General features: G+C 41.7%; 1 protein-coding gene across 1 annotated transcript in view; it reads left to right on the top strand.

Moving 5' to 3' along the window:
• Positions 1-15,317, top strand: part of LOC121949585 (cadherin-4-like) — a 243,234-nt gene that overhangs the window by 97,422 nt on the left and 130,495 nt on the right. The window contains 1 exon segment of the mRNA XM_042495320.1: positions 5,630-5,653. Coding sequence (XP_042351254.1) covers positions 5,630-5,653 — 24 coding nt within the window.

The following is a 15,317-nucleotide window of genomic DNA, read 5'->3' as shown; positions in this document are numbered from 1 at the left end:
AGATAAGTTGCTAACATTCAGGAAGAACAAGTTCATTTGTATTGTTTTTAATTTGCAACAACTTTACAAAATTAAGCAAAGACAACTAAATTTAAAGTAAAATTAATTAGACATATAACATAAGACTAATACCTATACAACGCATTTAATTAACCTTTCATTGCTGTCAGTTTCCTATGTTTTTTAAAAAAGATCAGCGTGTCAGATTTCAGAGTGTGCCCGATACTTGCAAATGCTCTATCCAGCTGCAACAGATCCGCTCTACCAACTGAGCTACTGGGCGCCCCAACACTGATACATTCTTACATCAATGTGCAGTGGGACAACTATATGCAAGTTTAAGCTGGATTAACTTTTTTTTCGCCTGGAGGAAGTGTCCTAGCTAGCTTCCTTTGCACTTTGTTCTAGGCCTTTAACCTCATTTAGTATAAGTAGAGTCAGAGTTGGTAGACAGTAGTGCTCTGCCTGACTGGTTAGACTGAACCCTGGGTATTTATTGTTCATTTTTTTAAAATGCAGACAGTTTCACCAAGGATGGTTTTTGCAGTGTTTTTGTTGTTAGTGTCAGTGCTGCCAGACATCGTTGTGCGTGACAAAAGGGTACTTAAATATCTCTTGGACAATGAACCTGGAACCATCTGGAACAACAACAGTAGCAGTTGACTGCTGTAATCCTGAGGTTCAGTCAAACAGTTCAGACCTGTGACAAGAGCATGTGAGCAGACTGGAGTCATGAGAATTTCTGCTTATTGCTCACGCAGCTGTTGGTTCCCTCCGTTCCCCGACTCAAAGCCGCTATAGGCCGCTCTGCTCAGTATTGCTCCACGTTCAACACAGATTCCACCACTTGCTCAACTCAAAACGCTTACCACTCGCTCCAAACAAAGAAAAAAAATGTTATTTTAGCATAAACATTGTCCAGACTAATTGCAAATAACACATGAGCTTGGCAGATACATCTGGTTCCCTGAGCCGGGCATGCTTAAAAACCATGGTCTGAGTGGAACTGGAGCAAGATTAAGCAGAAGATAGGGCAGCACATCGTGACATCACCTGAATTAATCCAAGTGAGCAGTCAGATAGCACACCTGGTAAATATTAATGAATTTTTGCAATCTAATGCTCAATTGATTGTATAAGATGATCTGTAATAATGATATTAGGGCTGTACTGGAATATTCAATGATTCGTTTTTTAAAAACATTTGAATAGGCTCAGTGGGACATTCTGTTTGACAGTGACGTTTATGTAATATAGTCAAGATGGATCTGCAGTGTGCAGCAACAAAATTTTTTCCAACACTAGATATCGAACAAAAGTCTAAGACTGTGTTGTATTAAGTTTCTCTGAGCTGTGAATTAACCACTTCTAAGGAAAAGAGATGATGTTTTCTCAGAGCCTTACTATGCAAGCTGGGCCGGTGCCTGCGTGTCTGTAACTCCTTCTACCAAAGAGCTGAGTGAAAGTCAAGAGCACTCACCCTGCAGCAAAATCGGGGGACCAAATGTCCCCAGAAGTACACTGCACAGCATGCTGACAAGCAAAAAACAAAAGGCTGCTCAGTTTGAAGCAATCTGAGTCGACTGAGTTGTTTCCGACTGATGATTCGAATCTCCACTTTCAAGGGGCGGCTTTAAATGATATACATTATAATATAGAGTAATAACCATCATTTCTGTGATCATGACTGCTGTGGATGATAGTTGACAGGAAGTAGTCAACCAGATAAATGGGTCCTTCCACAAGATATCTGGGTCACAATGTATACTATTGAGATCTTACACACAGTACAAATATGTACATCTCGGTCAACAAGCCTTTTTTCACAGCAGACATTTAGACTTGTCATAGCAGAAAAAATCAAAGGCGTTACTTATAACATTTATGATGGCTCCCATTCAGCCAAGACTGCATGTACAATACCAGGACTCCCAAACTAAAGCAGCTACAAGAAACTCAGCCATCATTCATTTTAATATTCATGCCTGTACTTCTCCTACTGTGACATGTCAAAATGTCATGATTTGTTAAAACCCTGGCACATTCCTGTGGTACGCCCACTCAGGTGCCTTGAGTAAACCTGTCTGTTTGGACCTCTTACCAGGATGGTGTGAACAATATGCTTGATTGACATCTACCTGACCTTCCTTTTAGTAACGTTGCACCTGTCAGGTTGGTAAAACTTACACCTTTGTAAAAAATGTTTTGTTCTCACAGTTTGTTGACCTCAACAAAGAGCTTGCAAAGTTCAGCCAAACTTTAAGAGGTGTGATGAGTCGGAGTGAATGAAAAAAACCTGTGTAGGTGTACAGGACCATTAATTGAATAAATACTGATGTTCACATCAGTGGCAAATTTTCCCTGAACACCAAATCAGGCTTTGAGTGCTGTGAGTTGCGGCTGTGGCCGATTTGGCTGTTGCAGCATGTACAGTGCTATTGTTGAAAACCTTGAAACCTGTTGCAAAGAGGTTGTGGACGAATGCCCAGCAACCCAATGGGGGGTGGGGGTGGGGTGTCTCTCGTACAAAACTGACAGACATGGTGCATCATTAGTGTATGTGTGTGTTTGTGATTGTGCATGCCAATGTGTGTTTCTGCACTACTCGGGAGTGCTAGCAGGCCAACTGAAGAGAGAAGGAAAAGCAGTCCTGCTCTGCACCATATGCCAAATATGAGCCTGCCTGCCAAGTTGTGGGGGATACTGGCAAGTGCTAGCAAGGCTGAATTCTTGACAGAGGGAGATGAATAATTGAACATGTGCGGAGCGAAGTTCTGTTGGGATGGAGTGGGGTGCCTTTCTACGTGGAGAAGGGGAATGGAGACAGTCGGACTGTCTACAAGCAAAACTCTCATTTAGATGGTGATGTGTTTGCTTTTTGTAAACAAGGCGAAAAGTTTCAGAGAATTCAAGATTAACTTGAATAGATTCACGGAGAGATGTGAGTGGGGAAAAATCGCACAATTTATTGGTACTTATGCATTTTGATCACAACAACTATCCAGAGAGGCCAAAAGCTATCACAAATCATACAAGTTTGAATAGAGAAAATAAATATACATACTGAAAAATGAGGAATATTTGAAGAAAAATCTGTATAACTTAATCAGTTTAGTGGGGACGTCCTTTCAAATGGGATATGCATTTAACATTCAAATTGTAAGAATTTAGCAGATACTCCACTCTACATCATCCCCCACATCTAAGACATTACACCACCCTCTTGTAACTGACCAGTATTTCAATCCAGTCTCTTGACAACAGACACTAAAAGGTATTGATGACTTTGTGAACCGTGAAATAGCAAAGGAATTTATTTTTAAGACCATATCTTTAAGGCAGGCTTGTACAGTATAGCCACTTTTCAAGTTTTACATTTCTTCATGATTTCAGTTTGAAAAGAGGCTGAAAAAGGGCAGGGGAGAACAGGACAATGTTTGGCACGGCTCTATCCAACATGCAGTGGCTGGTGTGTGAGAAAGGCGCAATGCAGTTTTCAAGTGGTAATTACATGTAGAATGTGAGGCACTTCTTCATATGTCCCATATGTTGCAGGTTGTCTTTTGATATGGTGTCATCATTTCAGCACATCACCCTCCAAAGCAAATCCACTCAGCATCTCCTGACAGCCGCTGTAAAATCGTCATTGTGCTTTGAATGAAAGTAAAACAGGACTGAGATTCTACAGCCAGCAAAAGTGTGACGCTGAACTAAGACCTCGTTTACGCTTTTAAAAAAGTGTCTTGAGCTACTGAATCACAAATGGACAGAGATGAAAAGAAGTATAAACTACAACCAAGACCTATCATCTCTTATGTAGCGTAAATGCTATTGTGTCCTAATGCAAATACATAAGAGGAAAATGAGTCGTCAGTGCAAGACACGGTGGTTGTTTTAAGAACAGTACACCAACGTTCTATAACTTGCCAATTTTACGACGAGTTGGATGAAGTGTTACTGTCCAACGCTTGGCCCTGTGAGAGGAGATGTGGTGGATTCTGCTGACTGAAATACCTCCAGCTGTGCTGGCTCAACCACATATGAGAATAGTGAGTATAGAGGTAATAACTGTGAAACTCCTGTGGACGAGACATAGGGAGTTAAAATATCTGAACACCAGTGGTCAACTGGAAACACAAGATAGACACAGGTGTGAACGGTGAAACTCATTTTAAAATCACGTGTAAACCGGGTCTTCAACACAGCAGTGCTTTGAGCTGAACGACAGCATGCTAATATGTTCAAAATGACAATGCTAACAAGCTGATTATCAGCAAGTATAATGATTACCACGTTTGTTATCTTAGTTTAGCATGTTAGCATTTGCTAATTAGCACTAAACACAAAGCACAGTTGAAGCTAATGGGACTGTGATTGTTAGAGAAAATAGAAATGTGACCTTATGATAATGCTAGATGAGTGGTTACGTTATCAGCAATGTTGTCACATTTGGTGCTGAGGGGAACTGATGAATGCATGAAAGATGATGGCAGTCTGTGCAGAAGTTGTGTGTCAAGACAAAACCACAGATATTATACTGCGAGTGGCACCAGGGTCAGTAGGATTCATTCTCTGGGTGCCATGAATGTCTGTACAAAATTTAATGGCCGTCCTTTAAATAGTTGTTGAGATGTTTGAGTTTGAACAAAAGTGGTGGACCATCCCAGTCAGCCCACTAATGAGGCTAAAAACTGGGACAATTAGATTCTTCTCAGCATCTCTCACTAAAGTTTTGTGAGACAGCAAAGACTAATATACAACATTACCATTTTGCTCTTGAAACTAAAGTACTCCTGTGAGAGCTGAGGCCTGAAGCCACATGAGAACTTTTCCCTCACTCTTTTATTTTATACATTTTTTCATCACTTGCATGCTGGGGTTCATGATAAGATGTCCTGAAACCTAGAGTTCAGTAACCAATCTGATCAGAGTTGGAATTTTTCTAAGTTTCAGTCAGCTGTAAGGCTTTCTAGATTAAAAAATCTAAGCAATAAATGCAAAAATGAGCCATGGAGATTGCTTCTGATCAAATCTGACTAAACAGCTCTGCCGGAGGACACAAGAAGGGCAGGCAACCAGGAGAGGAGACGTCAAGAGCCTCCACGGCTGCCTCTCCTCTTTCTGTCACCCAGCTGCGCTGCCAAGGTCTGAATAAATACCACCCACAATGATGTACATAAGTGTGTGCAATATGCATATGCAATATCCCGCAATTCTCTTGTGTTTCATTGAGTGAGCACAAGAGCAATATAGACATCACAACAAGCTTTTGAAGATAATGATGAATCCCACTGCTTGAGGCAATGACAAGAAGTATAAGAGAGAAAACAAACTGTATTCTGGTTAAATGGTGCTGCCTGGATAATAGACAGAGACAAATGTGAGCGACTACACAGTTGTGACAGCAAATTTTCTCCAATAGTGGCCCTACTTTCTGTATACTGTATGTCGCTGTCCGGTTATTGCCTGTGACTTTCCATTAATCCTCAGAAATTGATCTGTTTTGTTCTCTTGTTTAATGGTGACTTTAGTATAGCAATGCCACTTTGGTCAAAGCCTATTATGTTCTAATCATCATTCTCCTTCTCCTCTCCTCTCTCCCTTTTTTCTCTTTCTCTCTCTGTGACAGATACCACCCTGTCCAGTGAACGTGGTAAGTACCGCAGCCGCCACGCACACGCCCATGATTTAGAGCCATCTGTGCATGGACAGTCAACAGCGGATTGGCTGTTTGTGTCAATGTGGAAGGAACCATTCTCAGATGTTGGGTCTCAGTGGGGGAGTGCCGAGCCACAAACATCATTTGCATCACCAGGAAGCAATTTTCCCCCCTCCATCACATTGCATGTCACGGCAAATGTTGAAACGAGGAGAAAAACATCAAGCAGAGACAATTATGAAAGCAGACCCATGTGGCCAATCAGAATTTGATTTTAGCGTATTTTCCCTGCATGCGTTTTGCCTCAACATACTTAGTCAATTTACCCCCTTTTGACTCCAATACTGTTCAATAAAGAGCCAATAAGTGGTATCTTTTTCACTTTGTCTCATTTCGGCTTTAGTGGAACGTATGCCTATGTAGTCTAAATAGTGAGTAGATGGATTCCCCCACTGAGGCAGCTTCTCTTTTTTATTTTAGTTTGAATTTGGCTCCCCTCTGTTGTGCTGTTATTAATGGCTTCCAGTGCTTGGAGGAGCACTTTAATCACTTCATCAAACAGATCTAAAGAGAAAGTCCATCTGCAGTGCTGGCTTTGTTTTTATCTTAGGTTTATTCACTGTCTGTGTTTGTGTGTGTGTGCGCGCTCTCGTGTGAGAGCACCTCTGTCATCCCCTCTTCCTCTGTAACACCACTTCGTGTGCTGATAGATGTTCCCACTGTACATGTTATCACCCGAGTTTCAGTATGGCACTGAGACAAGACGTGATCCCGCTGAACTCGCTCTCTGCTCCATTAGGGAGGACGCTGTGGGGCGAAATTGTCAAGCTAAGTTGGTGTGGTGGCATCACACAGTGTAGACAAAACACCACATGCTGTGTGTCTGGGCTTTGAAACCTCAAAGTGGCAAGAGGGAAGAGGAGTGTAAAGTTGTGGTTCAGATCAAGCAACTTGAGGTTTACTTTCCACGTGCCTGGTTAACCCCCATTCGATGGTGAAGGAGACGGTGATCTGCAGCACAGAGAAGCTTGTGTGATCAATTTTTCATTGCCAAGCTAGAGAGAATATGGCACTTTTTTCAAATCCACAAAGAGCAGGGAATAAGAAGTCACAATAGGCAAAGATTTGTATTCATCGTGAGTGTTATCCTTGATTTTGACCTCATGTCTGCCTTTCTTAACCGCTCTCACATTAAAACGCACGCATGAGTTCTCTCTTCTCCCACACCTCCTTTCCTGCTCTGTGCTGCTAAGTAATAATGTGAATGATGTTCCACAATGAAAGGCAGAAAAAAAGGAGGGAAGTAATGAATGGATTAAAAAGCAGGTGAGGAGGTGAGAGGAGACAGTGTCAGGGCAAGGTCTCTGTGCCCTTGGTCCCATGATGAAACCAGGCCAGCAGGCAGCCATCCAGCTCATCACTCACCAGAGCATACATCATTCACGCCATTCACATCCTGCATTTCATACATGTGCACCACAAACAGTAAACACAGTACAACGCTGCATTTTACTGGTGCTTCCTCCCTGTGTCTTCCAGTGCTTAACAAGCTCCTCTCTGCCCCCTCTGCAGTGATGGGGTGTGTTTGGAGTCTTCTGATAGGCCTCCTCAATGTGAAGTGGCTGCCGGCGCATCCTCTTCCAGCTTAATTGGCTGTACCTGAGGCAGGAGGGCAAGGTGTAATTGCGATAAGAGAAAACGCTGTGCTTGGCTGGTTTTAGAGCCCTTATCTATAGTCTCCGGATTGATTATGGTTTTTCTGCCAGCTGTGCAAATTGTTCAACCCCATCAACTGCACTGGAAACCACCTTAACTCTGTCTCGGTCAAACTGCAGTGCACACTGGCGAACTGTAAACCTGACTGTGAATGCGGTGCTGACGGCTACAATATTCTGACCACTCGCTTTTAACTGATCTGTCTGATCTCTACTAGTTGTGTTTTCATGCTTTTCTTTTTTTTTTCCTCACCAAAGGCAACAGGGATTTTATTAGAGACAGTACAGTTGAGCATCTGGTGTACCATATGAATGTCTTTTTATGGTCAAATTAACAAGGCTATACTCTATCTCCCCACAGTTACTCTCATCTCAGTCATACAATTTCAGAAATCAGTTTTTCTCTAAGTGCTTAAACATATCAAAGAAAAGCTTTGCCTGTTTGCGTTCTTGCCGAGATTTAGAAGAGGTGGTCGATTCCACACTCATGTCTGCACACTACTATTGTATTTTGATCGTTTTAACACATAGAGTGTTTGGAAAGATTTTCAGCATGGCACTTAATCCCAATGCACAAAAATGAGGCCAAAGAATCCGTCCACTGCTGTCTTGCTCTGGAGCCAGAGTCTGCACAATCGCAATCTCTGCAGTATTGACTTCCCACCCATACAGCCATCCAACCAATCATGAGCAGCGCCACCAAATGTGAGCACACTGATTTTCTAACACAGCTGTCAATTATGATGTCTCATCCGCTTTTTATAGCATCAAATAGCTAATTAACTTACCAGAAAAACAAATACTTGAACAAACAAAAGCATGATATGAAATTGAGCATAGCATTAGTTCGGGCAAGCCACGGTGTTAAGCGCTGTTATTGTTGATATCAGCTCATATAATGCAAGCCTCATCAGCTGATAGCCAGCTGATTCGCCTCTAAGCATCTGATTCGCTTAACTCACTCGCGCCGCCTTATTTAAGCTGCTCTAGCCCACCTGCTCTTTATTTTCCCTCTGCATGCCGCTTTTGCGCCCTCCTCCTCCTCCTCCCTGCTTCCGCCTTGGTGCCGTTCTGACTTGATCTATGACGTAGTGTCAGTGATGCCTGCTCTGTGGGGGTTTTGTTTGTTTCTTTTTGCTGCTGCTGCTGCTGCTCTCCCTGCTTCAGTAACATGCACTGTTCCTGTTAAATGCTTTCCATGTAAGCACATGGAAGGGCAGGGCGTCCTCAGAACAAAGCCATACCGCCAAATATTTATAACTGCAATTAGCTAAATCTAAAAGCCCAGTTTTTCTCAACTTAGTGGTCCTGACCGAACCACCTTAAATAGCAGAAACCATCTTTGGGAAACATTTATTTGACATGTACTTTGATTTTTTTAGTTTGCTTCTTTTAAACATGGAGGAGGTGGGATTTATGACCTATCCTGCAGCAAGCCATCAGGGCGCAATCAAGATGTTTTGCTTATTTTTTGAAACCTGCCATGCTGTCAATCTTTATAATATAGTCAGCCAGTATGTCTACATGCACAGTTAAGTGAAGCAATAGTTTTAGCTCAATTAGCACATTTAATTGGTCTACCGTTTTTGTCCCAGTATAAAAACGCTGGGGGAGAATCGATTCATTAACCGTAGTATGTCCGACTCCACTACAGTGGGTGGCAATATGCCCCTTTTTAGCTGGTTGCTGTTGGACCTTCTGTTGGTTGAATTATATCGCATACCAAACAAGTGAAAAAGGAGCAGGTTGCATCTCAAATCGTGAAAACATGGATAACTTTTCGGCGATGTACATTTCATAGATACTCTACGCTTTACTTGACACCTTAGAGTTCTTTTGTTTTCGTCCCTTCTTCCTCTTCCTCTGTTTTTTTCTGGCTTTCTTCAATGAATTTATGTTGTTCAGCTTTAGGGTCAAAGCCCAGCACGGGTAATATGGAGCATGCATAGAATGCTTCAGCAAGTTCAGGTCCAGTTGAGGCGTGGCCTATACACAAAAAAAAATCTGCCTCCTAACCATATTAAAGGTGTCTTATTCCTGAGCTCCTCCTGAGCTAAGCTAATTGCTGTGGGCTGTAGCAACATATTTAGTGTACAGACATAAAAGAGATATCAGTCTTCCCAACTAACCTACATTTCCCCAAATGTTGAACTACTGCTCATATAGGTTATACTTTCTAATCTTCCCCATGTAAAGCTAATACCTCTGCACCAGATGTACCTCCTGAAATGCTTTATGTACAGTCTTTTTCTGTGTCTGTGTTTCCCTCACCGCTTCCTCTCTTTCCCTGGTTTTGAGTAGTGGTTGGGGCTGAAAGAGCAGCTAATGGGCTGTGAAATGTCTCTAAAGCTAGAGCAACAACAGAAGCTAATGTTTCAAAGCCCCTCTGAAACAACATGAGCGGCAAAGAACCCTGACAGTGCAAAGAGAAGAGAAGGGAGCTGGGTGGGGGGGTTGGGGGTGCATCCCTGGTTTCCTCTAATGTGTCAGAGAGGCCATTTCTGTCAGCCTAATTGTAGTGAAGCTTTTCTAGTGGCCTTGGTGAAACGGCGTAATTGCCTTCTGGAATGGATCAGGCTGCACTGTTGGCTGCAGTCTGTAGGGTTTCCTTTTCCCATGTAACTCAAGATCCCAAACCCAGCTCAACAGTGTTCTGACATTTGCTGTTTCAATCTTTCTAGCTGCAGAGCATAATGCTTAGCACGGCAAATTCGAGGCTCAGGGATATTGACAGGACAGCTTGATGTATTGCATTTGGCAATTTTAGCCAGACAAGTTGATTTACCTGCATGGAACCTGAGAGCTATTGCTCTGAGTGAAGTGAGGGATCTAGTTTCACAGCTTGCCTTATTGGTGCTAATTTGAACATGTGTTCATTTTAAGAGTCTACTTAATAATCTAAACATTTATGTGTTGTGTTGCACTAAAGGGATAATGCAAAAACAAGAGAGATCTATGTGGGGATGTTAGCATTAAATGTCTTTGCCAAGGAGAAACTGGAATGGAAAGATATTCTTGATCATTTACAAGCATTTTTCTCTAAAATGTGGTGAAGCGTGCGACCCCTTCTGCTTCTCTTCCCCCTCAGTACCAATTAAAGCTGTTTTTCTGCAGCAGATCTTGAGCTGATGAAGACAGCCACTAAGAGCTCTTGAAGTAAAGTCGCACAGGACCTGTATGGCAGATGGTTTGTGCAAGAGTATGTGCAAAGAGAGAAAGAAGCAAAGAAGGAAACAAACAAGTATAGAAATGGCAGCCTGTCCCCAGCAAGGAGCTCCTATTTTCTACCCAATTTAAGACTTACCATTTTCCAAATTTTCAAACTTTTCCTCAAAAAAAAAAAATGAAAATGCTGTCAAACCTACAGGAGACCAGGGGGGAAATTTTTGCACACCATCTTCCAAAAACTACTGAGACAACTAAAGTATTTCTCAGCGAATAAAAAAAAATATAGAGCTGAGAGCTGCTTTATCTTACAGCTTTGACCAGCTCTCCCAGCTGAATGGAAACAAGCTTTGCCCTGGCCTTTTGCTACAAAGACTGAGACGGCAAAAGAGTAAAGGCACAGAGGACAGCGCCTAATGGCTACAAGTCCAGCTCTCCCCAGTGGATAACATGTTTCAAAAGGATAAGGCTTGATCAGTTTTTTTCCTAGTGAAAAAGCCTCTTTTTGTGATGCAGATGAGAGCAGACATGAAACTTGCTGGAACCAGTGGGGTCTAAAGCTTTGTGTTGAGGTTCAGAGCAGATCATACACAATACACACTTCTCTTCTCGGTCACAACCCTGCGCGGCGTGTTTCTGGTTTGCAACAGCTATGGTCGCTTGCCAACTGTTAGTATGTATTTTGATAGTTAGTTCAAGACTATATGTCTACCTCAAGGAAATACCTATCCATATATGGCAAAGTCTTAGTGCCTGCAAGTTGACCATGGATATGTGAGCTGGACCAGTGCCAGTAAATTTAGCAACACAAATACATGCCTTATTCCTCAAAAGAAGTCTAGTACCTGGCATGTTAGTAATTGATACCTACCATCTACATCACAGCATTGTATAAATACTACTGCCTTTCTGTGTGATCGGTGCCAGGCAGCTTTCTGTGTTCTGTGTCAGTCAGTCTGCGTTTAGTCTTGTCTCTGTCTGGGCTGACCCGAGCGCTCATCTATGTTTTACTTGTCCTCATTTGTAGTCTTCGTTTTAGTTCCTCATTGTACTCATCTTCATGTATGTTGTACTTGTGTTCGTTGTAATTGTAATCATAATTGTAGACTCATACTTCTACTCATATTAAACATGCTGATTGAAGCTTTAGCAGGTGTCTCCATCCTTCAGAAGTCATCACAGAAAACTTTCATCATTATAACGAGTATCAGAAACGCCAAACACCATGTTTGTTTTCAAGCTTCTAGAGTCATGTCTGCATGAGTAGCTGCTTACATCTCCATACTGCGGCTTTATTTTTTCAGCCATAGCGTATACTTGACCAATTAGTTCACACTTCATTTTAACGCCCCGATTGGGACTAATGAAGCCTGGGTTTAATTATACCAACATTATGTGATATTATGAGGACCAGGAAAAGGCAAAGCACACTTTAGTATCTCTCCTTTCCATCATCACCTCCCGCTGTGGGAGCCTTTTCTCTTTCCCTCCGTCCCTTTACTGTGTATGTCTCTCCTCCGCCCGGTACTTTCAGGCACATCCTCCCCTTTCTCCCAGCGACAAGGCTGGATGGCACAGAAGCATTAAGGGCCTGTGAGACAAGGCTGGTCCAGGCAAATCCCTATACAAATTAGAGTGTAGAGACCATTATTAAAGGCAATTGCCACTGCGTGCTACCAACAGTTAAATTACAATGTCTCTTGAACAAAAAGGCGAGCAGGTTTTATTACCTCCTTTTTTCCTCCCTGGCAGAGCTGCACGCTGGAGCGAGTGCAGCTTTGGAACTGTGTCATCCTTCAAGATCTGGGGTGGAATTATAATGTACTTCGGAGCTGACATTCGCACGAGGCCTGGCCCTCAAAGAGGCATGCTTGTGATTGGCACCCGGGTTTTGTACAAAGAGCATTAGGTTTCTTCGTTATGAAAAAAAAAAGCCTGATTTTTTTTTTTTTCCACACATTTCACTCCAGACGCTCAGCTTCTCAGAGGCACACGAAATACTCAAGTTTGCTTTCATGTGAAGTATACAGAGGCGATTTCTGCGGCTGGCTTTTAACTCCTGCATTTGGTTCTTTTCTCTGTCAAATGGGTATTTTAGCTGGAGCGATTTGCCTGTCAATCACAACTACCTGTCAGTGTTCCTCACACGTGCAGATTACTTTGCTACTAGGATGAGGATGCACTGAATTGTGTGTGCACGCAAATGAGCGCATATGTTTGTGTGTGTTGGGGGGTGGTTATACATGCGTGTATGCATGCCAGACGTTTCATAAGTACTAATCTGCCACTTCTATAAGATTACTGCTGGAGCTCCACTTCATGCGGCGCATGTCAACATCCTAGCTGACAGAACCTGCTGAGTTCCTGTTTCCTTGACGTTTATTCTCACTGCACTTCCCTCTATGTTACCAGATGACTTTAATCGACCCTAACTTAACACATTAATATCATTTAAACTCTCTCTGACTCACTTCTCCACTGCTGCACTGACTTTTTCCCATTTAGGGGGCAAATTTGGTATGTGGAGCACATACCGTCTCATTGGGCCTTTTTCCATTAACGACATAATACTGTTGTGTAATTATTGCTCATCTGCACTTGAAAGCAGATACCACTAAAAGCTGAAGAACTCACTAATGATATTGCTACAGTTAAGTACAGTCCAGTTATTTTTGTTAATGTGTCAACATGAACAATTCTCTTTTATAGGTTTTAACACCAGAGAGTAGCTTCAACTTAATGATGGTAAAATAGTAATCACATAAATGAACCCAATCTCAGAAAAATGCTATGGGGACTTTTAGTTTCTGTACAAATCATGTGGGTCGATACTAAATGTTTAGTATTAATATACATCCGTTGTCTTTTGTTGCAATAGTAAGGCCACAAAACACAGGATGTTACTTTTTTATCTTAAGGGCTTAGACACTGAGATAGCTCCAGGACTACGCTGTAATGCAATGCAAAGTATTACCACTCGTTTTTAGGGAGAGAGAGATAGGAAGAGCTGCGAAACACGCTGTAAAGTATTCTCCCTGGAAAAGAAAAATGAAACGAATGAGTGTTTTCTGTGAAGTATGAAGAGGCGTATTTTTCTCACCTATGACAAACTCTAATTTCCTCTGCTCCCCAGTCACGCAACTGTCAGAATCACTTTCCTGCAACAATTTTCTCCTCCGTCATCCCAAAAAGCACATTCACCATCCACTTGTGAGTAAGGCACGCAGGGCAGCATATGGCCGTTTTGGATGGAAGAATTAAAGATCTGTCACTGTGGATCCTCAGAGTTTCGTGTCGTCCATTAAAAAAAAAAAAATAACTTACTTTGACCGTCAAGGTGTTGGTTTTTTTTTTTTTTACAGTAGGTGCTTCATATCTAGTGCAATTTGTTTTTAAATATTTAAAGCTTTTCCCTTGATTTTAACCACTTAGCCGCTTTCTGCCTCCTCCACATCTACCTCAATGAAGATGCCATTTTCTGCATTCTCTGCAATGCTTTTTGACAATTTTCCCATTCAGCTGTGGTTTGTATGTGACCAGAGTAAATTTAGCTTCATGTTTAATATTTAATATTGTCATTCTGATGGCACACAAACATGCTAAGGGCGCCGCTTGATGGATAGCAACGTCAATCAGTCTGTCAGTCAATCCACCGCTTTGGTTCAGCCTGAAACATGCAATAATTATAGGATTCATTGACGTGAAATTTTGCACAGATGTACATTTTCCCCAGAGGATGAATCTTATTTACTACTGTGATCTCCTGACTTTTCTTTATGATCAAACACCTGGGATGCTAATTGCCAACTGTCTCAACTGTACAAATTTTAGCTTGCTAACATGCTAAACTGAGATGATGAGCATTATTTGTGCTGACCATCAGCATGTTTGCACTGTCATTCTGAGCATGTTGACGTTAGCTCGACGTAGCCCAGTTCACTTAGCTTATTTTACACTGTAAGACAACGTTGCAAAATAGAGGTCAACATGTGCTGGTATTAATTATTTTTTTATTTAGTAATTAGTTTTTGGACTTACTTTTAGTTTTTATGTCTTTATGAACGTGCCTGGAGGGATTTCTTCAGAAACTTCCACTTGGACTTAAGGATAAACGGATTACATTTTGGTGGTGAAAGGTCAAGGGCACTGTGACCTTAAAAGACATGTTTTAAGTGATAACTCAGTGATTTATACACTATATGCCAAAATTTTACATTAATATCAAATAGAATAAAATAAACTGATCACATATCATATCTCAAAGGCCAAATTTATTGTAACATTTTCTTTCAATTTTTTTACACGTCATAACTTTGGAAGAGAGAGGGAGACACTTGGTTAAATGTCCACCGTGAAGCTGTGATGATTTTATGGATCTTCTGTGCTGCCGGATTGAAGATTTGTGTTAAGCATCCATGTTTTAGAATATGTACCTTCTTTGCAGCAGCATCCATATTTGAAGCATTGTCGACTGTCATAGCTAAAAACGAGTCTGAACAAACGTGGATGTAAACAGTGACTGCAACGTCACTGGTTTGTGGAGTCATACAGCCACGAGGCGATAATTCTAGTTTCCTAATCGTCCGTTAAACGTACTTATGCTATGCCAAATATGTGCAGAATTAGCGAAAACTAAACAGAAAAACATAATTACCTAACTCAGGTGTTTAATTTTTGTTATCTCAAATTTTCTTGTAAAACAGCTCCCCCAAAATGTGACTCCCCCAAAATGACCCTGCTGTTGTGCTCTCCTCATCCTCCATCATCGTTTTTGTGCC

Source organism: Plectropomus leopardus, chromosome 2 (genome assembly GCF_008729295.1).
Source record: "Plectropomus leopardus isolate mb chromosome 2, YSFRI_Pleo_2.0, whole genome shotgun sequence".
Classification (NCBI taxonomy): Eukaryota; Metazoa; Chordata; class Actinopteri; order Perciformes; family Serranidae; genus Plectropomus; species Plectropomus leopardus.
Note: the sequence above shows the minus strand (reverse complement) of the source record. Positions and strands in the feature narration are given on the sequence as shown.